Source organism: Equus quagga, chromosome 7 (assembly GCF_021613505.1).
Source record: "Equus quagga isolate Etosha38 chromosome 7, UCLA_HA_Equagga_1.0, whole genome shotgun sequence".
NCBI lineage: Eukaryota > Metazoa > Chordata > Mammalia > Perissodactyla > Equidae > Equus > Equus quagga.
In genome coordinates this window covers 60272628-60300069 of record NC_060273.1, presented here as the reverse complement: position 1 = coordinate 60300069, position 27442 = coordinate 60272628, and the positions used below count along the sequence as shown (strand labels likewise).

The window sequence follows — 27442 nt, the reverse complement described above, 5'->3', positions numbered from 1 at the left end:
GAGTAATTCAAACTATATTGGAAATATAAAACCTAGAGAAAAAAAACAACTCACAGTTTTTATGTTGAGCAATATTGTCACCTGAAAGCATTTCAACTTGTATTCTTTTGCAGGAGACATTAAGACACTGATATATTTCTGAATGGAGAAATGGAAGGGAAAAGTGGAGAATGGATGGTCCAGGTTTCCATTGCTTCCAATGAGGTGTCATATCCCAGTGAGGTCATTTCCTGACTTCAAAGCATTCATCTGAACTGCCTCAGTCAGCCCTAGTGGTTATAACCTGATGTTTCTTGCAAGAGACATTGATCTCTGCTTGTTCTACTTTTCAGCTGCACAAGCCCGCGATGAAGAAAAGTCCGGATCTCTCTGACTATCTTTGGGCCTGGACCCTCCTTCTGGGCACATTGACTGGAAGAAGGTGGGGACACTTTATTTTAAATCTGCATGAGAATTTCTGCAACTTTTTCATTTATTTTTTCAGGGGGAAGAAAATTGTCCTTAGATGAATTCATGACTAAGGGAATTCAAAAAACTTAACTGCGATAAAATTTCAGCTAAGAATAAAGAAGAGCAGTATGAAAAAATAATCATCTTATTTGCATGTTGGTTAGAATACGTTTAGCACACTTTTGTTAAGGAATGTATTAACATTAAAGTCTTAAATTGAACTTTTCAACTGTTCAGTTGTAACTGAACAAAACATGCGGTTTCCTAATTCATAGAAAAAGTTAGCCCAGTTAATGTCTGCATACCATGAGAGTTGGTTTTCCAACAAGAAAATTTCTAGCCAATTGGAAAGATCATAGAACAACTTATGACTATAAGGAGATAGAAAGTGTGAAACACTATTTGTAATTTGAAAGTCATAAGGCTCTGTAAACGTATGTGCATATTATGTTTTGAAACCATTATTTATATAACCAATAGAGATAGACTATACCAGAAAAAATTTTAAGAACGTTAGATAAAATCAAACTTTTCTATTTAAGTGTAACTACTTTGGAGACAAGTCATGGGCAAAATTTAATAATATGCTTAACCATATTCAAAATACTTGCTAATGATTCAATCAAGCGTATAAACATTTTATAGTAGCAACCATATAAATGACTAAATATTTCAGATTCTCTGTTATCTGCTTTTATATTTCTTGTTTAGTCTACTCCTATGGCACGTAAGAAAGTCTCAGACATATTATAAAAACCTGAGATTATTCAAAATCTAACAGAAAGTGAGCCCTTATGAGTTAAGGCAGAGAAGTGGAATTGTCTGGAAAGACATGAATTTAGAGAATTTTTTTAAATTGAGAAGTTGTCTGTTTTTGTTTTTGCCTCTCCTGTATGGTAAATAATGAGTGCCAGATGAATGGGAAATGCATTATTGCCAGACTCTTAATCTGAGGAGTTAAATGTTCTTCACTGCTTTTGAGAAATTATCTGAAGTGTTACTATTGTAATGACCTGTAGATGGAGTCAGTGCACAGTGTTTTATTATATAGTGGTTCATATGGAATCAAAATCAGGTACTGCAACTGACATTTGTCTTCAAATTATATGTTCAATTTAGGAAACATTACATTGGCATAAGTGTTTAATAGCAAATAAATAATCTTGATCTTTATCCTAGGGTTGTTCTCTGACAATTACAATTGGACATAGTAAATTAGAGATGAAGACTAAGAATAACCTGATTAGAAAATCACGTAAAAGAAAGATTATCATTCCAATTGGGATGGTGGAACTAGTTTTCTGGGAGGGAGGGAAAAGTGTCTTTCAGGTGTTTGTATTCCAATGCAAATATTTGGTGAAAACAACATTGATAAGACAAAATCAGGGGAAAGAAGCATTTTCTGAATTTGATATAAGCTGTAAAAACAAAGGGAATGCAAGTAAAGATAATAGACAACTCCATGTTCTAGGAATCGTATTAACAGTCTAATTGTGCTCTGTCATGTCCCCATCTCATCTTTTCCTCCCTTCTTATTTTACTGCTTTCTTCTTTAGACTACTTGATCAGGCTCTCCTCACAACTTAAGGTGTGCTAGCATTTATTTTCCACCTATGTCAAGATGACCTTCCAATATCCTTGAAAGATGCATGCATGGCAGTTGTTTTTGTGACAATGAGTTTTAATAAACAATTGCTTTTAGAAAACTATTTTTGCTTTCTGCACTCATATGCTAATGAGACATCCTGAAAGACACAGAGCTTGCTGAAAATTTAATTTCAAAAACTAGTAAGATGTTCAATTTTGCCAAAGGACAGTAAACTCTCAATCTGCAGGGTATTAATGTTGAATTTAGGAGAATGAAAAATTATTTCATCAAGATGTGTTTCGTATGTTTAATATCTTCATTAGCTTTTAGTTATAATAGCTTAGTTAAATTAAAATTTTCTCATAAAAATGGTTGTTGCATTTTGCCGATATAAAATTAATTACCTAAAAAATAGTGTTTATTTTTGAAATGATGCTTTGATTATCTTTCTTGCTCCTGTCAAATGAATGAATCCTGCTTTCAAATGTTACTATTTTGCTTAGATTGATCAGTAATATAAACACATACGAGTGAAGCCAAAAGCACACTAAATAGAAACTATGAAAGTGATATTTTTGTGGCAGTTTCTTAGTTTACACTCTATATTCGTTTTTGTTTACCCAAGGTCAGAGCTATCATTGAAATATATCAGTCAGTGTAATCCATCTTAAGATGGGAAACTCTTCTCTCAAAGGATTTTGAAGGTGTCATCCTAATCATTACATAAAATATGGTGCAAGGAGCATAGATAATAATGTGATTGATGTAAGAAATACACAATATTTGAACTGCAGTAACTAGCGTGAAACTCAAAGACTGGTAATGGTAAGGGATAAAAACTATACCTTCAAGTAGGAAGATCTAAATAGAAACAATTTCTCCAATATAGAAGAATGGAAATAAAGTTTTAGGCAAAAAGTTGAAGAAAACTGGCTTCTAGTTCAAGCTCTGGTCATGAATAGCTGTGTTTTCTTAAAGAAAACACTAATCTTGCATTATCGTTTAGTAAACCATATATTAAGGTATCTTTTACTTCTAAGACCAGAAATAACATTCAATTAATTAGAGGTTGGACTAGATAAGATAAAAATTTGTTCATAAACTTTAAGGGGAATGGAAATTGCACACTGATGTGAAATATAATTGTCCTAAGAAACAAGTTTTATCTATTTTTCTCATCTAAATGTCTTGACAGAGCATCAAAACAAAACACAGTTATATATGAAGTGGATGAAGGAAAGGATGTTGGTAGGCAAAATCTTAGGCTTACGCTACATGTTAAATGAAAACAAAACTATTAATTATTTTGGTATCTCATAAATGCATATATCTACTCAGGAAGAAGTTTCTCAGATTTGTTTTCCCTAGCATGCGTTAGCAGTCTTGCTCGCCCCAAGAAAATAGGCACTACGGCATTGTACACATGCTGAGAATTATAAACGAAAAGAGACAGAACTCGTTGCCTGGAATTTTCCTTCCATAGTTAGAAATATTAGAATAAAGAGCTTACCATCTATGAGAAAATGGAAGAATTAGAGTATAACTTTTTTGCTTTACCAGAAGGGCTTTTCAAATTAAGATCCAATAGAAAGGAACGTAGGAAAATGTGAGGAAGACTTTATTTGGAAAAAGGTTTGAGTAGAAATGTATAATTTAGATATCACCTCTATGCTTTCTTCAGCTGTGGGCAACCATCACAAGATGAACTTAAAGACAATACCACTGTCTTCACCAGGATTTTGGACCGACTCCTAGATGGTTATGACAATCGCTTAAGACCGGGATTGGGAGGTGGGTCCATTATTTTTTGTTTTTAATTTTAGAGAACAATATTAGATCTTTTCTATTAATGCCATGCTTTCCTTCTAAATGGTAAAGTAATAGGAGCGGCAGTATGTAGTTTGACAACTAATCCTATTTTTAATAGATTGCTCAATGTTAACTCAATTTACCATGGTAGTTCCATGCACATTCCCCTACGTAGTAAAAGGCAGATACAAATTTCTCATAATGATACGGAAGAAATGCTGCATTTACTTGACAATCATAATGTTTTCCTTGTAGTGATTTCCTTATACAGGGAAAACATAGGGGCAACATTCTCCCTTCCAGCCCAAAGACTGCATCTCCTTCATTCGGCATTGCTATGTCTGCGTTGAATTCAAGTAGAATATCTCTCATCTATTGCTCCAAACATTTGTTTCGGAATATTGATCACTATTGTTTTGGAATATTGATCACATATTGATCGCTATTTTGTGTTATATTGCCATCACCTCTAGGATAAAAGGTGAATGAGACAGATGGTAATATTTTTAACCATGCATTTGAACTTAAACCTTAATGCTCTGTAGTAAATTGTATTTTTCTTTGTATACCAATTAATTGGTTATACTATTAAATTTCCACTTTGGAAGAAAACAGCACTTACAAATACAATATTTATAACAATAAGAGTAAATAGTGCTAGACATTACACACTTATTTGAATAATGCTTGAATACAACAATCAACCTGTCTTATATAGTTAAACAAAGTCTAATGAAGCCAAAAGAAAATATTGATCTCAGAGTAAAAGAAGTGAAGCGAGGAAATACATTATATTTCAAAGTCACATAAGAAATCAGGGTTAGAATCTATGATTTCCAACTATGACTTATGCTGTACCTTCTCGAAAGCATGTGTAGAAAGTATTCAATAGCAATACTGAAATTACAATTAAATGGCAATATTAAGAAAATCATCTCTTCTTCATTTAGACAGTGAAGATTTGCAAACAATAAGAAGCTTAAGAATTCAAATTTCGATTTTAAAACTAAATGATAGCATGGATTTAGTCTTTTTTTTGTTTTAATACTTCGGGTAGTGTAATCACATGGATGTGGATCATGGGTCTGTTTTGAAGTTGCCAAATATCATCAGTGTTTCAGAGGTTTAAGGGGAACTGCTTTATCAAGGACACAACTGGAATACATGTCAAAGGTCTGACTAGGTGTCCTTTCTTACCGATCTCAAGCATTCATTCTAGGACATGTGATTCAAGTTTCTTCAAGTTTGTACTCTACCTACTTTTCCTTTACTAAGTTCTTAGGAAAAAAACCTTAAGGAACAAAGGTATTGGTCACAAAACGGAGTGCATAATTGTGTATGTGGTGTATTAATAGAATGTCTGTGCATATCTAAGCAGCTGGATTGGCTTCAGGAAAGTCCTTCTTCATTCAGAAAATTTGAAATAAATTACAAAGACTGCAGGTAGGGGAGGAATGTACAAAAAGAAGAAACAGTCAAGATAGTGATGTAACTTTTGAAAAGCAAGACTTTCTAAAGGACTGATGAGCAAGTCTCTGATTTCCTTACTTATTCTCTTTCCCACTTCATGATATCAATCCTTACAAAATCAGTAGAATTTTATAACACATCTAGAAAACCTTGTCTTCATTCTAGTTTAGGAAATCCCAATTAATACTTTAATATGTGAATATGAGTATCCTCTGTAAGTTCTGTGCATAGTTTTTAGTTTTGTTATAGAATTTTACATATACACACACATACACACACACACACACCTTGTTTAATGATCAGCTGTGTGGTTGTATTGTTGTTTGGAGTACAGGTAACAAGTCCATGACTGCTCATTTACATGTAATTACATGTAATAACTCTTTAATAAATGTGTATGTTGGCTTTTTAATCAAATACAGTGTAAGCACAAAGTATTTTACCTACTCCTCATATCTGCACCCATGTTTTGGAGAACCACAGACCTTAAGGAGGTGTAATGTAGACTAAGAATAGGTTGAAAAGTTAATTTTCAAAACGCAAGATAACGGTAGTTTTGTTAACAAAAACAACTACATTAATTCATATGGGAATATTACTGTTTTCGTAGAATCTACTTTTATTATCTATTTAATCTCCCCAAAATAACAAAAATAGACATGTATTTAAAGAACAGAAATAGTAGTTGGCCAAATATAGACAAGGTACAATCTTTTTAATTGAAATGGATATAAAGTGCTATAGTAATAGAGAATTCAAGGACTTTGGAAAATTAAAAAGAATGAATGTGCTTTAACCTTTGCTAAAGTTGACTTTTTTGATTTTTATGATTCTTGGAAACAGTGATTTTCAGGATATGATAGACATTAAAATGAATTAAAAAGTAGCTCAAATATCTTCCTTCATTTCTATTTTATGTATCATCCTGGAACATATTGCAATTAAATTTGATGGATTTGAGATTTATGAAAAAGCTTTAATACTGACTAACTTAACTGTTATTATTGTTTTTAGAGTGCACTTTTTAGCCTTAAGAGATTAATGCCATGTGCTTCTTACATATATCTCCACAGTCATTAACATTTTAAAATACATTTTAAGAATGTCTCGCTGTCTTTAGAAAACAATACCTTAAGATATTAAACATAGTTTTTAGATATTTTTTAAAACATAATCTGCTACAGAATAAGAAAAAAATGCTAACATCATGATTTATAGATACTATAAATTGAAATTATCCAATATATATTTTTCTGCAGAATTATTTAATTTTATTTCTTTACCATAGATTTCTGGCAAGTTAAGTATGACATGCATTCCAGTAGATCTCCATTGCAAAAAGGGACCTTTTTTTTTTTACATGATCCATTTGATTTCAGATGAAAAGACTATGTAGAAGAAATACTCGAAAGATGATTATCACTAGCTTATAAGTGGTAAAAATTTCCTCTTAAGTAGGCTCATGATCACAGCTGGGATAATCTTCTTTTGCAAGAGAAAGGGGCCCACTCTCTTCTTATTACAACAAAAGTCTGGTTTTATAAAAATCACAACACTGTGCAGAAGGCAGGGATATTTCGTTCTGAATATCCTCAGAAAATACAGAAATGCGATCAGCTAAGACTTCAGACTAATGTAAGAAACTCTTGTTTGTGCAAATTCATCTTTAGCTGTTTGCAGAAACACACAGCTCATCAGAAGGTGGAGCATAACTCTTTGGAGATGCACACCCTAGGTCCAATAACTGAGAAACACAATATATAACTTGGTTCATCCTGCTGATGGAAATCAGTCTGTGGACATTGTAACACTATTTAGAAAGGCTACCTTTTCAGGGCCAAGAGCACTCCTGAGAAACTGAAAAGAAACGGATAACAGAAAGAGAGACATCCTGGAAAAAAGAAACTTTTTTCTTTTTTTTAGATAGAAGAGCTAAAAAGAATAAGAATGTGTGGAATTCTAATAATATACTCTGTTCAGGACCATAATGAGAAAAATAAATTGGCCATGTTCATATTTTAAGTGCAAAGTTAAGGACAGAAACTTTGAATAGACTTCAATTGAAATACTCAGTAGCCAAAAAATACAAAGCCAATTGTCAGTAATTGTTGAAATCATTTTCATTTAAAATCTCTTTCTTTGAGGACAGGGCGCAAAGGGCTGCTGCTTCATTGCAACCAGAGCCTGATGAACGTTTGTGAGAGGTTCTTACCTAAAGTCTGGTCCATATGGAAGAATAAAATGTTTGGGGACAGTAGGGGGAGGGAGGCAGGTAAAAGCCAGAAAAAATGGGAAGATAAGAAAGGAAGAAAAGGTTAGAGAAAAAAGGAGAGAAAAAGAGGGTACTGAAATTAAGGAAAGAAAATAGAAGGGAGAGGGATGGAGATTGTGGAGATCAGCTCAGAGGAGACGGCAAAGGAGAGGCCTCTGTGTTTGAAGATGGGTAGGCTCAGGTGTCCTTGATTAATCAAGATTCCTTGTTTTATTTTAAATCAGGACCAAACCAAATACTATGTGAGAAAATTCGTTTTCCCAAGGTTTCTCCTTGTTGAGTGTGATTATAATAAACTAAAGAAGGCTGGATTTTCTCCAACTTCCTAAAAAATTCAATGATGTTGCCCTGAACTGAACCCACCTGGGTAAAATTTCAGCTACCATCATCGCAGCTCCCCATGCACTCTGGGTGGGGGGGCAAAACCGCCCCATAAGCATAGATCCAAAACTTAATTCTGAAGGAATCTTACAGGTTTTTAAGGACAAGAAAGGCCCCTCCAATGACATCTTTCCCTTCCCTTTGGACCCATTATATATACAACCTACCCTTTATTGATGATGTGACAAGATCCCAGGTGAGCCAGGCGGATGCTGTATAGTTTATTGTCTGGAACATACCACCAGGCTGAGGGTTTGCCCTTCCTCCTATGCACGGGCTCATTGTAGCGCATCTAGCTTACAAAAGACATGTTCTTCTATAAACGATTTCATTTCACTTCTTGGAAAATAGATTGGGGCAAAATCATTTCTAAATGGAACTCAAACAGGATAGTGCCAAAAGAAGGAGATCTTGGTTTAGCCACATTTTAAAGGAATTAAAGAACTTTTCCCCCTCTCCTTCCCTGCTAATGGTAGTTCCTGGAAATACGGTATAATTTCTAAATTCTGCCTTAAATTTAATCTCAATAAATAATGTATGGGATGCTGGATGTCTCTCAAAGATTTTATTATCAAACCATATAGAGAAAGAAAGGACAGGAAAGAGAGACAAATGCGTACTCATCATGTAACAAAATCCAGATGGATGGGAGGAGAAGTAGATAAATAAATAAGTAGGTAGAGAATAGATTTTATTTTTCCCTACTATACCCTTAACAGATATTTAGTTAAGATCTTCTTTTTCCTGTAAGTGTTATAGAATTGAGGGAGGAACAGTGTTTTAGATTTTACTTAATTGAAGGTGTCAGATGAATATCTGTAACCAGAGTGTAACTGGGGTTTTCTCTCAAGGTATTTCAGCAGTGACTTTTTATTTAACGAACAATCTATGCCTCAAAGAAGACTTTCTCCTTATCTTCTTACTTTTCTTAATTTTGGATGTTTTTATGCCTGTATAAGACTTTTTAGACTTTCTTCAACCCAATTATTGCAAGAGACCTCAGCTTTAAGGTAGAAGCATCTTCATATAAGCAAGGTGAAGCATGCAGCAGGCAAAGCGACGTTGGCTCCTTGGGGAATTAACCTGGGATCTTGGATTATGTTTCTCTACGTCAAAAGAAATAAAGGTGGAAAACTGAGTGCTCTGAAAAAAAAGCAGATGAACTTTTTTGACGTTTTGCTCAACTTTGTAAATTTAGATGACTAGAGGTTAGGGAAAGCGGCATAGTTTAATGTTTTTTACAATTCAACTTCATTCTATCTCAAGATTATAAAACATCTGATATTCATGTGATCTTTTATTATTTTTTTGGTACCCTGTGTGACATTGAGATCAGAGGCAACCATTTTATTCATGTTCAACTAAAGTTACAACAGACATTTTGCATTTATATTAAAAACCCAGAATTTCAAAAATTTAGGGGACAAGATATTTCTGTCACAATGTGATAACTTTGGATAAAATAAAAAGATTCTAAATTACTGACAATGCATATCAAAAAAATTTAAAAGGTTAGATTTATCCAATATTTGTTGTTGCTGTATTTACTTGACCAGATAATGGCTTCTAGTATGATCTTTTAAAATTCTACTCTGGAACCCTTTTTAAATTTGTTATAGTTTCATCTGGTGTTTTTAATGTAAGGTGTGGAACAGATACTCAGACTTTGGCAGAATGCTATCTGTTTCCACAGAAATCCTGTGTATAGGCATTCCATAATTCAGTTGAATTTCAGAGAAAAGGCAGTTACCAAAAAACCCAAGAGGAATTGTTAAAATGAGCCGAGAGCACCTTTGAACCATTCCTAGCTGAGAAGTCCAGCCAGCTCCTGAAGCCAGCCTGTCTGATGAGTCCCCTCTAGATACCCAGAGGAATGTTGTAGCATGTTCAGAAACTTTCTGCCCTCATCTTTTTCTATTGTCTATAAATCATCTACTGATCGGTGCCAAGAATTGCCTAAGATAAAATCCAGCCACTGCAACTATGCTCAAGTCATAAAGGCCAAATTATTAGTAAACGGCTGCACTTCATTTTTTGTGTAGTTACTTTTGACTTTTTGTGTAGTTTCCATTTCCCATCTTGATTCTGGAGCAAATGTGGAATATTAAAAATATATATTTTTTCTATTAACGATTGCTTTTTTCAGATAGAATCTGAATTCTTTATTTGAAAAATAATGTTGTAGTGTTTCTGAGACAAGAATCCCATTGTTAATAGTCATGGACTCTGCATTTTGGGAAACTTAAGAGAAAACAAAGCCCTAAGTGGGTGCCATATCCTCTAAGGTTATTATATTGTTATTCTCATATAACTAAAATGCTATAATGGAAACAGGAAGCACGATGCCTCAATGCTCTTGCAGGTTATTCAACTTTCATCAACTTATATAGACCAAAAGAAACCCATTCCTTTAACACAGCAATCATACTCTTTTCAAAAGGTTAGCCCTCTCCCAATAGAAACTGCCATAATACAAGGAGGAAAGGAGGGAAATTCTCAGTGGACATGAGATAAATTTCTGCCTCAATAAAATTTACCTTTTTTCCTGGGAGATGGTTGTATCATTTGAGTTCTTAGAATCAGAAAACACCAGGGGATCGGAGATTGGTTAGACACTTTGAAATATGATTTCTATCCCATATCCAGGTTTAGTAACTGAACACAGCCAAAATTAAGTAGCTCTATCAGCTAGGGAAAATTGCCAACAATTCTAAAGAATTAAAGGAATGGAAATGAAGGACAGGGAGCAAAAATGTTGCTCCAGGCAGATAGGCAAGGAGCTGAAACATTGTCCAATCCAGGAGTACACCTTGATCATTCTGTAGGGAGCCCAGGATATTTTCAATTTCCAAACAGGACCGTTTCAAAGATATACTTTATTACGATGACTAATGCTAGTCCATTTAGTCTCCATACAATGACTGCCTCTGTGAATTAATAGACACAATGTAGCCTCACAGAGGCAATAAACCTTCTTCATAAGTTAGGAGTCCACAGAACAGGGCCCAGTGAATAGTACTCTGAATTCCTCAGCAGACAGCATTTTCAGTGAAAATACGGCTAACGCCATGTTAAACAAATAGTTGTAATAGACATTCCTAATAAAACACCACCTATAATTCTTCAGTGTTGATTCCTTCTTCCATTTTTTAATTACACTCTTACAATACATTATTCAGATAGCATCAGCTATCTTCTTAAACTGCAAGTAACATCATTTCACTTCATTACCCAAAGGTTTCTCATGGCATCAGAATAAAAGTCAACTGCTTAGTGAAATGCACAAAGCTGTTTAGGTGTGGCCCTACATGCTTCTAGAGTGTTATCTTGTACCATGATCATCAGCATCACCAGGCTCCAGATATATTGGACTTTTTATTTCTTAAAGCTAACACATTCATTCTCACCTCGGATCTTGTTCTTTCCTCTCCTTGAAATTTTTCTCCCTGGATCTGCCCATCCCTTAACTTTTCTCATTTTTCAGATCTAAGTTCAAAGTTATCTCTTCAAAAGACATCCTTTCAGAGCATTTATAATGATCTGAAGTTAATTAATATAATTGGTGTGTTTGTGTTTGTACATAACTATGTATGTAATTATATCTATCTATCATCTCTCTATTGTCTATCAATCTATATTTCTATCTAAAATATTTTCCCTAAGACCATGACATATGCTACAGAAGAACAGGAACATTTGCACTTTTGTTCACCAATGTGTTACTGTTACTTACAACAGCGCCTGCCTGGCACAAAGAAAGTGCTTAGGAAACATTTGTTGACTAAATTAATGTAACCAACACACACAACTCAAAGTATTTTTCGTGTCACCGTCTTTTTTGACCTTCACTCACTCCAATCAGAGTAGTTGACTGCACGGGTATTATTTCTTCACTGAAAGAGTGAGAAAACAGGCTCAGAGAGATTAAAGGATTGATCTAACATCACAGTTTGTTCTCCAGAAAAATCAGAGTTAAAATTCAAGTGTTTTGACTCTTAATCCAATGTGCTTACCACTTACTATACTACACTGCTTTTCTTATTTCTGCCTCAAGCAGTAATCACCTTTTTGAATTATCACTTCAACACATCTGTTATTTCAATGCTTATCAGCAGGATGTCAACATTGTCAGAAATCCTCAGTAAGAACAGATCTACTGCTGTATAGCAGCTGTAGAGTCTGTAATACAGTGTGTATTTGTGTGTATACATGTATGTGTGTGTATATCTATCTATATATTTTTATATATATACAACATGTCTTTGAAGGATGTGCTTGTTTAAAGAATGATTTTAATTCGTTTGTTTATCATCAAATACTTCATTTACATTATTCTACTATTTTAAGATATCCCCAATCACTGTAATAGTAACAATCATCATCATCATAATCTCATTTTACACAACTCTATTCTTTTTTTTTTTTTGGAGGAAGATTAGCCTTGAGCTAACTACTGCCAGTTCTCCTCTTTTTGCTGAGGAAGGCTGGCCCTCAGCTAACATCCGTGCCCATCTTCCTCTACTTTATATGTGGGATGCCTTCCACAGGATGGCATGCCAAGCAGTGCCATGTCCACACCCGGGATCTGAGCTGGCAAACCCCAGGTGGCGGAAGCGGAACGTGTGAACTTAACCACTGTGTCACTGGACCAATCCCTTACACAATTCTATTCTATGTTTATCCCTCGAAAACTTAAACAGGTGCATATATCTATATTAATTTTAAACAATCTGTTGATTTTTTTTACATTGGACAGGGAAGGATTATTGTGAAGAAAATATTTTGTTGAAAGAAATTATTTGCTGATTAATCTACTCTTTGATCATTTCTTCCAACCGAGTTATTTTAATTGATTTCCATTTTCAGATGATTTTCTAGTTACATAAGAGGTTCATTCATATTTAATTTTTGGTAGATGTATAATCATTCTAGTTGAACTTCATTAGAAGTTCCTGACTCCTGTTGTACACTCTTAAGTGGAATATTTCGAGGCATAAAACTATCTTGACTTTTCCTCACAAGATCTTTAGAAAGGCTGTGAGTACTTTCTAGGTATTTCTAATAAGACTTTAGAGTCTAGCGCTGTCAATACAGTCTCGTATTAGAGCATACGATTTAGATTCTAATGCTCCAAAGTTCCTTAAATAATAAATAATTTGCATATTATATATATGTATGTGTTCCTTAGACAATAAATAATTTACATATTTTATATATATGTTCTCCCCCTTGGGGATTTCAAGTTGGAAGGGAGGGGGATAAGATGACTAAATTTTCCCAGAATTGGGAAAAAGAAGTTTCCTCAACAATTCCCCTAGATCTCAGCAAAGTGCATACATATAAGCATATCTTCCATTTAAGCCTGGTCCTGGACCTAAAAAGGTCTTGATTTCAAACCACTATTTCTTTGCCAAAAAAGCAAGTTAACCATGTCACTATTTACAATTTGGCTGGTTTATTCACAACAATCCTCTGAGTATCTAGAACCTTTGCACTCTGGATTATAAATCTTTTGTCTTAAAGAAGAATGACTTCATGTTCCACTCAGGGAATTCCTAGTGAGCAGTAGTGAAAGACACACTTTTGGTCTAAGGAGCCTATTCCTTGTCATGGAAATTGTAGTCAACTGAGTGAGAATGTGGGTTGAAGATAATCAGTAAATAGATATTTTAATAGAAAAAATATGAGAGAATATGTCAAGATATTAACAGTGGATTTATGTGGATGGTGGTATTCCATGGAATGTTTCATTTTTTCATATTTTTCTGAAATTTCCAAACTTATACTATGAAGCTGTATTTTTTATTTTACTTTATATTTTTTTTTATAAACAACATGTTTTATGTTGTCCTCATGCTTACCCTAAAGCTTTTGTAATGTCTTAGAGTAGCATTCCCAAATAAATTTGGGAAACCAAGGGTAAACAAAGTTGACCGCATTTATTTAAAACACGATTTCTTAGAGACATTAGCATGCTAATGTTCATGACGAATCTTCCAGAGGCATAATAAGCAGAGTGTTCCAGCAATGGAAACTTTTTGTTCCACTGGGTACTCACTAGCAGCTGATGAGAAGTCAAAGTAAACTGGGTGTGTGGCAAGGGAAATACATTAGAAGGGAAAGTAGAGAAAGTGGTTGTTCTCCTCTTCTGATTATCATATCCCGAGCTCCAGATGGCCCCCCGGATTATGTTGCCCTGTGCTCCTTCCTCTTTGATGCCATCACTCACCTCTTCCATTTAGTAGTTGAGCGGTCACTGCAATCCCCAACAGGGATCCTTCAGTTTGGGACTTGCAAATTTTGCTAACTTCAGCTTAGAGTTTGTGAATTTGTTTGGAGGAGAAAAAGGATAAACAAAGAGCAAAAATCGGAAACTCTTTAAGGATATCTGTATGATTAGAGTGCATGGTGAGAAGGTCATTTGAGAGATGCATGAGGTGAAGGCTTTTGGTCAGGGTATATGTCTTGGAATATTGCAGGAGTGAAGTTTGGGAAATATCTTCTGATATTTCCAAGTGGCTAGTAGAAAATAAGATGAAGCACTGGAAGGTGATAAGCTAGTATAGTAAACACACTTAGGGGCGAGGATAGAGAAAAGATGAAAGAAATAAACTTCTAAAATGTGGTTATAACCGTTTATGTGAACTGCTTTCCATTGATACCTGATCTTTATATGGCACAATGAGAATTGTGCATGGTAATTAATGTCTGTAAACTTAACCATGTTTTATGTTCTATTTGATGGGTACAGTAATTGTTATAAATAGGCTTTTTGGCCTTTGGAATTCATTGCTTATAGCATAGTCATCTCCTGACAATCTAAAAGCAGCAGAAGGAAATAGCGCATATATTTGGCAAGTGGATATCTCTTCTTCAAAGCACTTTATCATGCTAAATAAAACAGATTGGTTGCTCCTAAAACATCTGGTAAGCCAATTTTCGTAAGCGAGTTACCTCGGAGAGTTACCTTAGAGTGCAGAAATTATGCCTCCTCATACTCAAGAACTAGATAATAGTGAAAAAGGAGTGCAGGAGGGCTGTCCCATGCCGCCAGGCACTTGCAAGTGGCACACAGGAATTAGCATATATTTCCCAAACAGGCATGCATTTAATGGTAGATTGCTGCCACAGAATAAAATGTAAGCATGGACATCATTTAATTCTATAGATGCCACTCGAGTTCATAAGGTATTCACCATAAATCGTATCATTTGTAATCCTGAGAGAACTGAAACTCAACCTTGGAAACAAAATTAGGTTGTCAACCAACTGCAAAATTAATAAATAACAAGAGGATCTATTTCAAGACTTATGTAGAAAGACAATGTAGATATTGGTTCTCCTTGATCACGCAATTTAAGGTGCTTTTAATTCCAAGATATTAATCTGTAAATAATAAGAAATAAAATTATTTCCAATAAGAGGCATACCTGGTACACAAGGAATTTAGGAGGAAAATATGCCCAACTCTCTATAATCTATCTTTCTTTTTCTACTTTTTTTCATGACAATAAGTGCATATTTTATTAAATCAAAGGAAATTCAATTGATGGCTCCTTTCCTTCATCTAGAAAAGGAAATGCTGACAAAGAAAGGATAAAAATAAGCTCAATCAATAAGATAAATTCTAGCTTTTGTGAATAGATAGGATATATTTACTTTTTATTATTATTATTTTTATTTGAAAGCCAGTTCTCACATTCTAATAAAGTATGAGCTTGTGATAGCCTTAAGAAATAACAGATGTCTAAACTAAGGAAAAGAGTCCTTCTGGTAAAAAATTTGTATGGAAAGAGCATGTGCAACAGAGAGAGAGATGTACAGATTGGGAAAATGACTGCTGGAAGGGGTGAGAATGGGGACCAGTATTAAAGACAAGTAGTTAATACAGGCGACATTTACTGCTGACAGCTGCTCCTTTCAAGCTACGCAGTTGCTGGAGAATGTTAAAGCTGAGGTTGGAAGCGAGTTCTAAAAACACAATTCTATTTTTCTTTATCTCAAACTATGTCTTCCATTTTGAAGTTCTTAAAGGGGAAACCCCAGAAATTTTTTATGTCCAGGGGCTCATTTAAGCATTTGGGAGCCAATGAAATTGATTACCAAAAAAAAAAGACAAAAAATATTGGATTGGTTGGTGAAGGGACTATCTCTGCCTCCAAAGTATTTTTTCATTTGAGGTAGACATTATGTGGAATGTATAACATGACCTCCTTGAAAGAAATTTATACTGAAAATATTAACTATTTACAAGTGAATGGCTGAGGGATAAAATTCTTGATTTTCAAAAGAACTCATTATTGCACATATTGGATCACCTTTTTGACATCTTATGACAGACATACAAATGTCTTGATAAATGAAATGAATTACTTAAGATACTGGACCATTATTTCTCAAAGCTAAAGTTGAACATTACAAATTCATCTTTTCCATTCACACCCCTCAACAAATTGTTTCCTTTTATGCAAACAACATTTTTTTGGTGAGTGACTATATTTTGTTGAAAATGTCTGTGCTGAGTTGTCAGCAAACTACGATAAAAATGTTTTATTGGTTGATATATATACCTCAGAGGCCAATAAAATAAAATCATGTTGAACTTGAAATGGAATCTATTAAATGAACTTTTTCTGTGCCATAATATGTTCTTCTCATCTTTAAAATTGAAGCTACCTGTATAGGTTGTCAGATTTTTCCCAGGGATTAATTTGGATAATTCAGTTATGATTTAGTGCCAGAAAGCAATCATTTGCAAAATATACCCGTGGGTCCTTAAAGAGTTAATAAAGCTTGCTACAGTATACTGTATACTTCCCAAGAGTAGTCTAAACACCTGGAGGATCTGGTGAGCTGTAGGAATATTTAAGCTTAACCCGTACCCACCTGCTAACATATTTTTATTACAATGTGAAATGGTTCGGTATCATTTAGGAAATTGTGTCCATTCTTGAAGAATTTATTAAGCTGCAGCTGACTTCTCCATAAAGCCTCTGCCTCCCAAAGTGGAATATTTAAGCTCCGTTCTCCACTGAAAAATATTAAGTGTGAAATTTCATGTGTAAGCAGTAAATTATCGGGACTACACAGTGGACCAATTTTAGAAATAGCTAATCAAAGCCAATAAATTTCCCATTTGGATGTGAGGATGTGGTGGTGAGGTCTAATAAGGGCTGTTGATAGACATTCACTGTCCCAATTTCCTGCTTCATCAGAGCGTGTAACTGAAGTGAAGACTGACATCTTCGTCACCAGTTTCGGACCCGTTTCAGACCATGACATGGTAAGTGACACTGCATTTTTGGTTTTCTTGAGGTATTTTCTAAATTTAACTTTAAAAGAAAAATGTGGACTAAGTATTTAGCGAGCAACTTGGAATAGCTTGGCTATATCTTTGTGTCTCTCCGTGTGAGTGATAGGTAATACATGATATATATAATATTTATATAATAGAAAATATCCGTTTACTTCCCAGGCCGGCTCTATTTAAGGCTATCAACCACTGAAGTCTTCTTTTTTTCCATCGTGGAAATGATTGCTTTGCCTTAGTTTATGTTCTGTAAGCCAAATAGTGAGAGTCAACTTACATTTCAGTTAGGAGGACATGTTGATTCAAGGATGCTAGGTTTCTGAGTAGCTAGCACTGTTATGGAATAGCCATAAACATTGTGATTTATGAATTATTTTTGGCTAAAAAGGAGAAATGATTTTAAAAAGCAGCATGAATACTTGACCAGAATTAGACAAAGAAATAATCAAGGCATTTGTCAAATTACTACCAAGAGTGGGAATAAAATGAACACATACCTTTTCTTTGTTTTCCAACCCAAATAAATTAACGTGAATTTCTCTTCTATTTGATGAGAACTGATAAATCAGTAGAGCTCTGTAGATATTATATAATATTTCTGAACTCATAACAGCCAAGCTCCTATATAAGCAAAAAAATCATAAAGAGGCCATGAAGACACATCATTATGAATATTTCAAAGGTATAATAATGGAGTGTTATTTTTGAAATGCCCTTTTTTGACACCAGACTAACATAAAAACCCTCTGATTTCATAGTAGCTCAGATTAATTCAGAATAAAAGTTACAAAAAACATCGACTTCGACCACATTTCTCAAAGTGTAGAAATTCACACTGTATGTACCTTGGCAGGGTAGAAGCTCTGACAAGTCCTGAAGTAAGAAAACCTGTTTAACTACATTTAATCTAGTGTTTTTCAATCATATTTGTCATGCGATAGTTGTTGACATTCTGTAGCACTAGTATGCTGTGGGTCAAACATTGGGAAATGCTGGCTCAGGATAATGAGATATTTTACATCTTAAGACAGGTAATGAAATGTACCAACCATGCAAATTAGAGTCAGTGGAGCATATGAGAGACAGCAGAGTGGTAGGGAAGAATACAGATTTCGGAATCAGAATGACTAGATTTATAATCTCAGCTCCTCCACTTACAAAGTTGTACCCTTGGGGAAGTTACTTAATATCTCTCTGCCTCAGTTTCTTCATGTGTAAGATGGGAGGAATAATAACACCTCATGGGGTTACCACAAGTCTTAAATGAGTTAATGCATGAAAAGCACTTAAAAAATTCTTGGCATATAATAAGTACTCAAAAATGTCAGCCATTTTTAGTATGTAAGAAATAGAGATATGAAAGTTACCATAATTATGGGTTTACCCCTCTGGCAACTCATTTCGTCACTGTGGTCAGTCTGTAGACCTCTTTATTGAAATACTTTGTGATACAATATGTTTTGCTAAATTGACTGCTCTCTGAGGACCTATTATGTTGCTCCCATGTTGGAACTCATTCTTCCCACAGCACTAGTCTCCCAAGCTACTCTTCTAAGTAGGAACATTTGATACATCCCAGTCAGGTTTAAGGTCAAATTTAAAGTCCCCTGCCTGTATTCCATACAACCCACAAATACTTTTACCACTTGTCCTCACTCCTTCCCAGTATTGACTATTGACTTTAGTCATTTGCATAAGTGCTACTTTCTGTGAGGCAATACCACTCGTGGGCCAGGAGGACTGGCTCTAGGATTCAGGCTGGTGGAATTCCAACCCTGCCACCCGCAGCAGCATGACCTTGCGTGAATCACTTAAGCTTACAAAGCTCAAAGTCTCTGAAGTGGGTGTATTATTAAAATTGCCTATCCTTGTAAGATTGTCAGAAATTTTAAATGAGATATGTAACTAAAGTGTCTATTGATAGTGCTCAATAAACTTATTATTATTTTTATCCCTGAATTCTTTTTCATGCCATGTACTCTCCATGGAAATTTCCTGTATTCTTCACTCATCTGAATCCTATATTTCCACAAAGGCCCAAACCAAGACCCAATGCTTGATGAAAACATTTTTTTATTAACCCAATAACAAATTTGCTTTCTCTTTCTGCATTCTAATCACATTTATTGGCTGTAAAATACAATTTAGCTTTAGGTCTCATATACAGTACTGCTTTGCAAAGTTTTTTCTCTTATATAAATGTCTTATTTTCCTAAAGTGATGCCAAAAAATGTAAAGACACACTTGTTTCACATTCCTTACAGTATCAGAGCATTGCTGATTTACCATAAGTGTTGAATTACTACTTATTTGATGATAGGTTTCGGAGTCTGTATTATCTTTAAAAACTTAAGGTCTTAACAGGACTCAGTAAATAACACCTTCTTCCCTACCTGAGTTCTGAACCTTTTGAGAAATAAGACAATAGAGTAAGGGCTATGGAAAATGAGAATATCATCTTTATTAGTAATGATGATATTGCAGAAGGTGGTTTATGTCGGCAGACAAGTGGATTTCCAGGGAGTAAACATTGGGATTAGCCAGATTAACCAACCTAGTCAATTGGCATGTTGGCCTACCTCTGCCAGGGTGTAGCCTGTCCATGCAAAAGTTGTAGCATGATGGAACGCAGCAGAATTTGTGAGTATGATGGACAGTCAGCTTCCAAAATGGAAAAGACAAGATAAAGAGGCTGAGATAGGCAAGATTGATTTCTCCTTACACATTCACCCATCAGATTAAATTATTCCTCCCTCCTCCCCGCCCCAAATAGTAGAGTGTGAGGGAATGGAGAGCATTCAGAAGCCTTACCCTGGTAAAACTCTCTTCTCATTGACCGAAACATTAGGAGAGGTGATGAAGCATTGCAAACATCACACACAATAATGATATTATTTCTCCTAATAATAATAATAATAATAATTAAAAATGGATCTTCTTTCTCTATCTCTTCTTTATCCCTGTCTCTTCTTCTCTATCTCTGAGAACCTAGCATGATGCCTCACAGAGTACATGCTCCCTAAGAGTTACTAAGAGAGAGTGCCCAGATAAAGCCAAATGCCATCAAAAACTTTTCTCTTGAAAAATATTTAGCATGCCTCTGAGTTATTGGTTCAGATTAACTGTGATTTAAGGAATCAATGATATCTTTTTTTTCAGATTAAAGGTGAACAATAGGATTTTGATACCCATTAACCCTGTGATTATCATGAATTACTTTTCACACTTGGCCTTTGGTCAAATATCGGATAGGAAGATGGAACAGTGTCTAACCCAGTGATACTCCCTATTGTCTAAAACTCATGCATCAGACAATGTTTGAATTGTTCTCTCAAAGGATCAAATTATCCATAGGTCTGCAACTGATTTGCTAAGTGGTTAGTGGAAATTGTACCTGACCACTTTGTTTGAGAAGATTAATCATTTAAGCCACATAATGGGAGAATTATGCATAAGAAAGAGCAGTATGATTTAGAGGCTATCAAAATTAGAAGGCAGAATGACAAAGCTATTTTTCAAGACTGGAAAAGCTTTGTCGTTTTTAAAGTGTGAACTAATAGAATACCTAATTAATAATATTAACCATAACAACAGTCAACATTATTGAATGCTTGCAATATGTTAGGCACATGCTAAGAGTTTTACAGATCATATTTCATCTAACCCTCATGCCAAACATTTTAGCTAAGTATTATTATTATCCACTTTTTTCCCGAGGAGGAAAGTGACCCAGCTAGGTAGCAACTTGAACTCAGGCTGTCTGTCTCCAGAGACTCCACAGCTCCCAAGGCATCTGACTTCATCTGGAATAGAAAACAAAATTAGGACAGCTCCTTAACTTTATCTTAAAAACCATTAATTGGCAATCAAACAGCACATTCCCAGAGCACCAGGTTCTGACAGAAATATCCAGGCAGTGCAGTCACAGAGCCCTGTTTTCCATACTGCTTAAAATGTGTTAAATCAAAGCACACACAGAAGCTAACAAATGGTGCAAACGGGGACACCTCAATACAATATTTATTTAGGAGCATAATGGATGTTTTGTCCCAGTCTTCAGAATAAAGCTCACAGTCTCCAGGGACCTGCTCGGTTGAACCGGGTAACTTGGAGAGATTTTCACTTGAGTGGTGGGAGCTGGAACATGGAATCTTAAACAGATTCATCACTAGAGCTTTCTAGCTGTGCAGACACTGTTCTGTGGAGTCTTCTCTTTCGCCTTCTGTTTTTGCTTTGCTTGGTGACGACCACCCTCTCACTTTCCTCAGGTTTCATGTCCTACCACCCTTCCTAAGAAATAGCACTTTTTCGTTCCCAGCAACATAGAAATCTAATATAAATTTGTGTTGATAAAAAAAAGAGACAAATAATAACTCCTAGCATTTACTGAGAACTTCCTATGTTACAGACATTCTTGCAAGCTGTTCCTTTGTATTAACTCAGTTCTTACAATAGGTAAGTGTAATAAGTACTGCCCTGATCCCCACTTTATTGATAGGAAACTGGGGCTTGAAGAAGGTAAGAAAATGACCTAAAGCCATTCATCTGGCAGACGAACAATTCAGTTCTAGTTAGTTAGGAGGTTTAAAACTTACATTTGTAACCATTGTGCTACGGCTCTGCCCTCTCCTCCTTCTTGTTCCAACTTCCTGAAGAAGGGCATCTGGCCCATCGTGGTCTAAATGAACTGTGACCATGAGGGCAAGGTCACCTGAGAGCTGCCAGCTGCTCTCATGGCAATCTTGCAAGGGCGATTTTTAGGAAATGAGAGAGCAAATATTTACACTCTTGATTAGGCAAGATCTGATCACTATCAACTCCTTTTATTTCAGTCTTCATTTCTAGTTCTCACAGAGTGGAACATGGAAATAAAAGCTTATCTAGTTAATTTTGTTCCATGTATGTGTGCTTGTGTATGCTTGCATGCTTGTGTGACCAGTACAATATTTGAAGGGAGACTATATTAAATGAATTTGGGGATTTCATTGTCTGCCATTAGCACCGGTAAGTAAAGCTGGCTGTAACATGCTAAATATGTAAACATCAGGTCTTGGTAAATTTTGATGTAATTTTTTGAAATCATTGCCTTTGGGATATATCTTATGGAAGTTTGATAATAAATATATTTTAAGTTTATTTTATAGTTAACATTTTATTTTCAAAAATCTCCTTAGACCAAGCAAACAAATGTACAAAATTTTTAGCTCCACGGGAACATGGTCAGTTTAGACATCTTTGGAACTTTGGTCTACAAGTGGCCACTCCCTCTGCTGTTGACCCAGCGAAGGTAGTTCAGTTGGACAGAGAACAGAGCTTATGTGTCTGATTCCCAAGTAATAGGAATCTTATCATTATCATACCCCTATCTCATAAGCTTACCTGTCTGTTGTCCAGAGAAGAGAACGTGCACAACCCAAAGTAAATCCATCCACTCTACTTCCCTGGCAAGCGCTGCTGCTCCATAGAATCTCCTGACGTAATCCACAGGCTCCCTCCCCATTTCTCTCCTCATGGAAAATACCATTCTATGCCCATGCTACTCCTCCACGAGTTTTTCTTACAGCATCCAAGTCTAAATAGTTTCTCCCTCCGCTGAATTTAACAGATGCTTAGGAAATGTTTCTTGGTGAGTGAATTCCTGTGTCCTGCTGCCTTTCAGCTGACGCTTCCAGACACAAAAAAACCTAACCAACAAACAAAGTAACTTCTCTTGCCTACAAAGAGAGACTGGCAGCGTGTTACACTTCCTTGTTTCTATCTCAGTCGGCATTTAGCACTATACCTGGGGCATTATAAACTATCCAAAAATACTTGTTAGTTACTTGATCTGTGAGAGCTCAGCCATACCAAACACGTGCCAGAGGGATAAACCTTTATTCAGTCTTTACCCAATCTTGCTTAAACCTGGAGAAAGAGAGGGGTAGTTAAATTCCTGCACAAAACACCTACACACAGACATTAATTATGTCTGTCCTAAAGACGATATGTACAAGATTAAAAAAAGAACAGCTTTCTGACGCATCAAGGTTTACAGGATTAAGTAAATGTAGCATGACGTTTTCGCGTTAGTCTTTCTTCCTGTTGGGAGCATGCTAAGAATAATGGAGAATGTGGCCATCTTTATTTCAAACCATTGAGTTCCAAATTTAGTGTCAGAGTAACAAGTACTGCAAGAAAGATGGATATTACCCTTTTCAATTTTAGGAGCTGGGAAGTCATATTGCTTGCTTTCAGATTAGCAGATGTTTGTCTCTGGGTATTGCCATAAGGAATGCTGTGTTTATTCAAATAAATAGATTCCCTGGCTGTGAATGATGATGAGCTTCACACATTTCTTATGCGTCTCATACACACATGCACTCACAAACACACACTGATGCACACTAGCGTATTCGGCATTCTTTTTTTTTCCTTGGAAAAAATCCAAATTACCAGTTAAACAAATTTCTTATTTTCATTGTGTGGGAGAATTGGAAAGCTGTATACAATGTCTGTGAAAAAAAAATGTTTACTTAGCCAAAAAGAAGATGGGATTGTCACACCCACATTAGAACCACAAAGAATTTCACATTGGGTGTGAGGTTTTCTGAGACCACAGGAGGGCCTCCCCAAAAACACTGTGCTTTATCTTTATAACTGGAATTGTCTAATTTAAACATTTTCCTATATGTAATAACCTCCAACATGAGTTTTGTTTTTGTATGCAATAAGTTCTGTCTCTTCCAGCGCTGGTGTAGTGGAGGGTGTTATTTTCCTTTCACGTATCTAAGGAGATAATCAGCAGAATTTTTTGGACCAAGGAATATTTCAGGCATTTATGATATTTTCAAAAATGGTTATACCAATCAATGATTCACTTGACACCAATATGTACAGGCCACCACAAGTTTACTTCTAGAAACATCACCTAGCTCATATTTTGCTTTTACAGTTGCAAAAATGGTGCATTGTCTGTGTAAGCTATTTGCATTGCATAATACAGCACAGTGAATTCTTTGCCATTTTCCAAAATTACCTAGGAATATACAATAGACGTATTTTTCCGTCAAAGCTGGAAGGATGAAAGGTTAAAATTTAAAGGACCCATGACAGTTCTTCGGTTAAATAACCTAATGGCAAGTAAGATTTGGACTCCGGATACGTTTTTTCACAATGGGAAGAAGTCAGTGGCACACAATATGACCATGCCCAACAAACTCCTGAGGATCACGGAGGATGGCACCTTGTTGTACACCATGAGGTGAGGACGACTGCCTTTCCGTTTGTGAATCTGTCTGTGCTTTTCTTTCTCTCCCAAGTGTAGGTGAGCATCAAGCTGATGGGCCAGGATAGAGCATCTGGTTTCCCGTTTTCCCTGTTTTTTCAACTTTAATAATTACCTTCCTATGAAAAATAAACTGGTTAAAATATTATTCAAGTGTTAAGTAAAATGATTAGATAAAATGGGAAAGCATGTTTAAGATGTATATTAAGTAATGCAATGTATCTCTCCAACATACTCTAATTCAATATGAGAAACTTCCTCTCCCTACTATTAACCTTATATATTCCTGCATTCCAGTAAGATCTAGATTAACTTTCTAGAAGCTGTCTCAAAGCATATATCTGAGAATGTTTCTACTTAATAAGAAGGGAAAAAGAATGAAACTAGGGAAATCTCCAGTCTTAAAAAACATAGATTCATATGGGAGTATAAATTTGAAGAAATATATGAATCCACAATGATATTGCTAGATTGATACTGTAGATATTCTTAATTTTGCTTAAATTGAAAACTGCATATATATTTCTGCTTTATCAACGTTTCCTCCATTTTGAGATTACTAGGAAGCCCAACACCTAGATACTAGTCATTCATTTATGATTGAATGAAGGAAACATGGATCAAATAAGGTTTTGAATATTTTTAAAGAAAAAAAGCAATGCTTAGAAATATTCCTAATTTATGAGAAATAAGAATTGTCCGGGACTCATTCTTAAGGGAAGAGGTTATTTTATACACAGATGACTTGTTAGAATGTTGTTTTGTCGATCTGGACAGCACTTGGCAATTCAGGTTGTTCAATTATTGCTTTGGTATGAAAAGGTAATGGAAGCAAAATCCTAGACTTAGTGGATTCTGTTTAGCATGGGAATAGAAGGATATTTTGCTTTTGGAGAAAGCTGCCAGAACTCCTAGCTTTTTATACACAAATATGCAAATGAGGAAGAAAGAAAAAATGCTTCAAGAGCCATGTTAGATGTTGGACTCAACAAGTAAAAGTGTAATAGGATTTAAAGAATGAAAATTCCCAAAAGAGACAAAGAAAATAGAAGATCAGCAGACAGATGTGTTGAGACTTCTCCAGATCATCTGAGCAGGACCTATTTATATTTGAAATTTAAAATTTGAAATAGTCTCCCCCTGCAAAATACGCTTCACATGTTTTCTAGCCTAAATCCAATATTCATTCCACCCAGCTGGCAATTTTCTGGGGAGCGATTTGCATATGCTGCATAGTTTACCAATCAATGGTTTCTGATATATGCAGTGTTCTTCATCAATAACTAGCTTATATGTTCTATTTAGTAAGTTTCTCAGTACCTTTGCTAATGTGTTATTACTTGCCTTAATGGTTTGACTTAAGAATGCAAATTTAATCATTAATTTACTCATTTCCTATTCGGCTTACTCAATATTATAATCATTTAGGGCTTTTACTGGCTATAAAGACATCCTATCACATTTCTTGAGCTACTTAATAGATAAATATATTTTCTAAAAATCATGTGAGGAATTTGGATATAAATTCTCTCAGAATTCCACCACATGAGATCCAATCTATTTCAGTGAATTCCTTTCTTAACTACCCTTTCTCAAATGTAAATAGAATCAACATTCCCAGAACACAGGGACCAAAGAGAAGCAAAACAAAGTGCTGGCTTCAATTAGGCGGTGGATTTGTAAATAAAACTAAATGGTTGGAAAGTGGTTAGATCACAGATAAAGTCTCAAGTAGACTTTGCATCAATCTCAATTTCGCAAAGCTGAGGGACAGTTCCTCCTTCACCTGTTCCTTTGTTGTGTTACGCATTTGGTACTACTTTAGAGAAGGAGGTAGGAAGAGCTCCAGTTAGGAAGGGAGAAATTCTCTTCTCTTCCTTGCTATCCATCTTCTCAACAAAGGATGAATTAGTATTTTGGCAAGTATTTATTTGCTTACACCCAGTTTTATTCTCAAAAGATTTCCTGTAACGAGGTGGGTTGTTTTGGAAAACGTTAGCAATGCTTGCCCATGATGCAAAATCAAGTGTCACCTATTTTCTCAAAACAAGCAAAAATATGGGTAGAGTCCAGTCATTGTTCTAAATAATTCTTTTTAGATCATTTGATGATTGACAGCTCAGAATAGCACTGCAGTTTGTGCCTGTCTCTCCTGCTTTGTTAATATATTTGCTATAGTTAGTGAGATCTCAATCAAATTTATCAGGAAGTATCTAATCTATAGGGCTCTTGTTTATATCCTATATTTCCCTTAATCGATAAGGCTGACGGTGAGAGCTGAATGTCCAATGCATTTGGAGGACTTCCCTATGGATGCCCATGCCTGCCCACTAAAGTTTGGAAGCTGTGAGTAAATTTATTTTAATTGTTTTTTATTCTTATGAGAAGTCTAAGTCTTTAAGCAAGAGACCTCCAATTCGTTATGTCTGCTAGAGAGACAAATAAAGAGCATCAAGAAAGTTTAAATAGTGATTTGCTGCAAGTACTTTCTATAAGTAATAATATTTGACTTCACTTTTTAATATTATTTTAGGAAGGGGATATTCCCAACTCCTGGACTAGAAAGAATGAGTTTAACTATTTTGTGGAAAAATTCTGTTTGTTGAAGTTGTATTCATAAAAATCAAGTGGAGAATGGATGCTTATACATCAAAGATAGCATTTTCTTTCCAATAAATGGAGATCATTGTGTTTATTTTATATCATTACTGACACTTGTTTGACCTTAAGAATGATTCAACTTGTTTATCAGATGGAAATATTGGTAGGTGGCAAAGGGCAATAATTAGGTGCTTCTTAATAATGAAGCCTACAGTTAAAAGGTGTAGCCAGAAAAGAATTTACTCTGATCGTCGTGTTGAAAAAGCTCTAGAGGCCAGTTTGGTGGTGTAGTGGTTC

At 35.2% G+C, this 27442-nt stretch overlaps 1 protein-coding gene across 1 annotated transcript in view; it reads left to right on the top strand.

Annotated features, from left to right (window-relative positions):
• The first annotated feature begins 347 nt into the window (after nt 1-347).
• Nucleotides 348-27442, top strand: part of GABRA1 (gamma-aminobutyric acid type A receptor subunit alpha1) — a 51940-nt gene continuing 24845 nt past the window's right edge. The window contains exons 1-5 of the mRNA XM_046668035.1: nt 348-421; nt 3720-3829; nt 17186-17253; nt 24300-24520; nt 26808-26890. Coding sequence (XP_046523991.1) covers nt 348-421; nt 3720-3829; nt 17186-17253; nt 24300-24520; nt 26808-26890 — 556 coding nt within the window. The remainder of the gene's footprint in view (nt 422-3719; nt 3830-17185; nt 17254-24299; nt 24521-26807; nt 26891-27442) is intronic.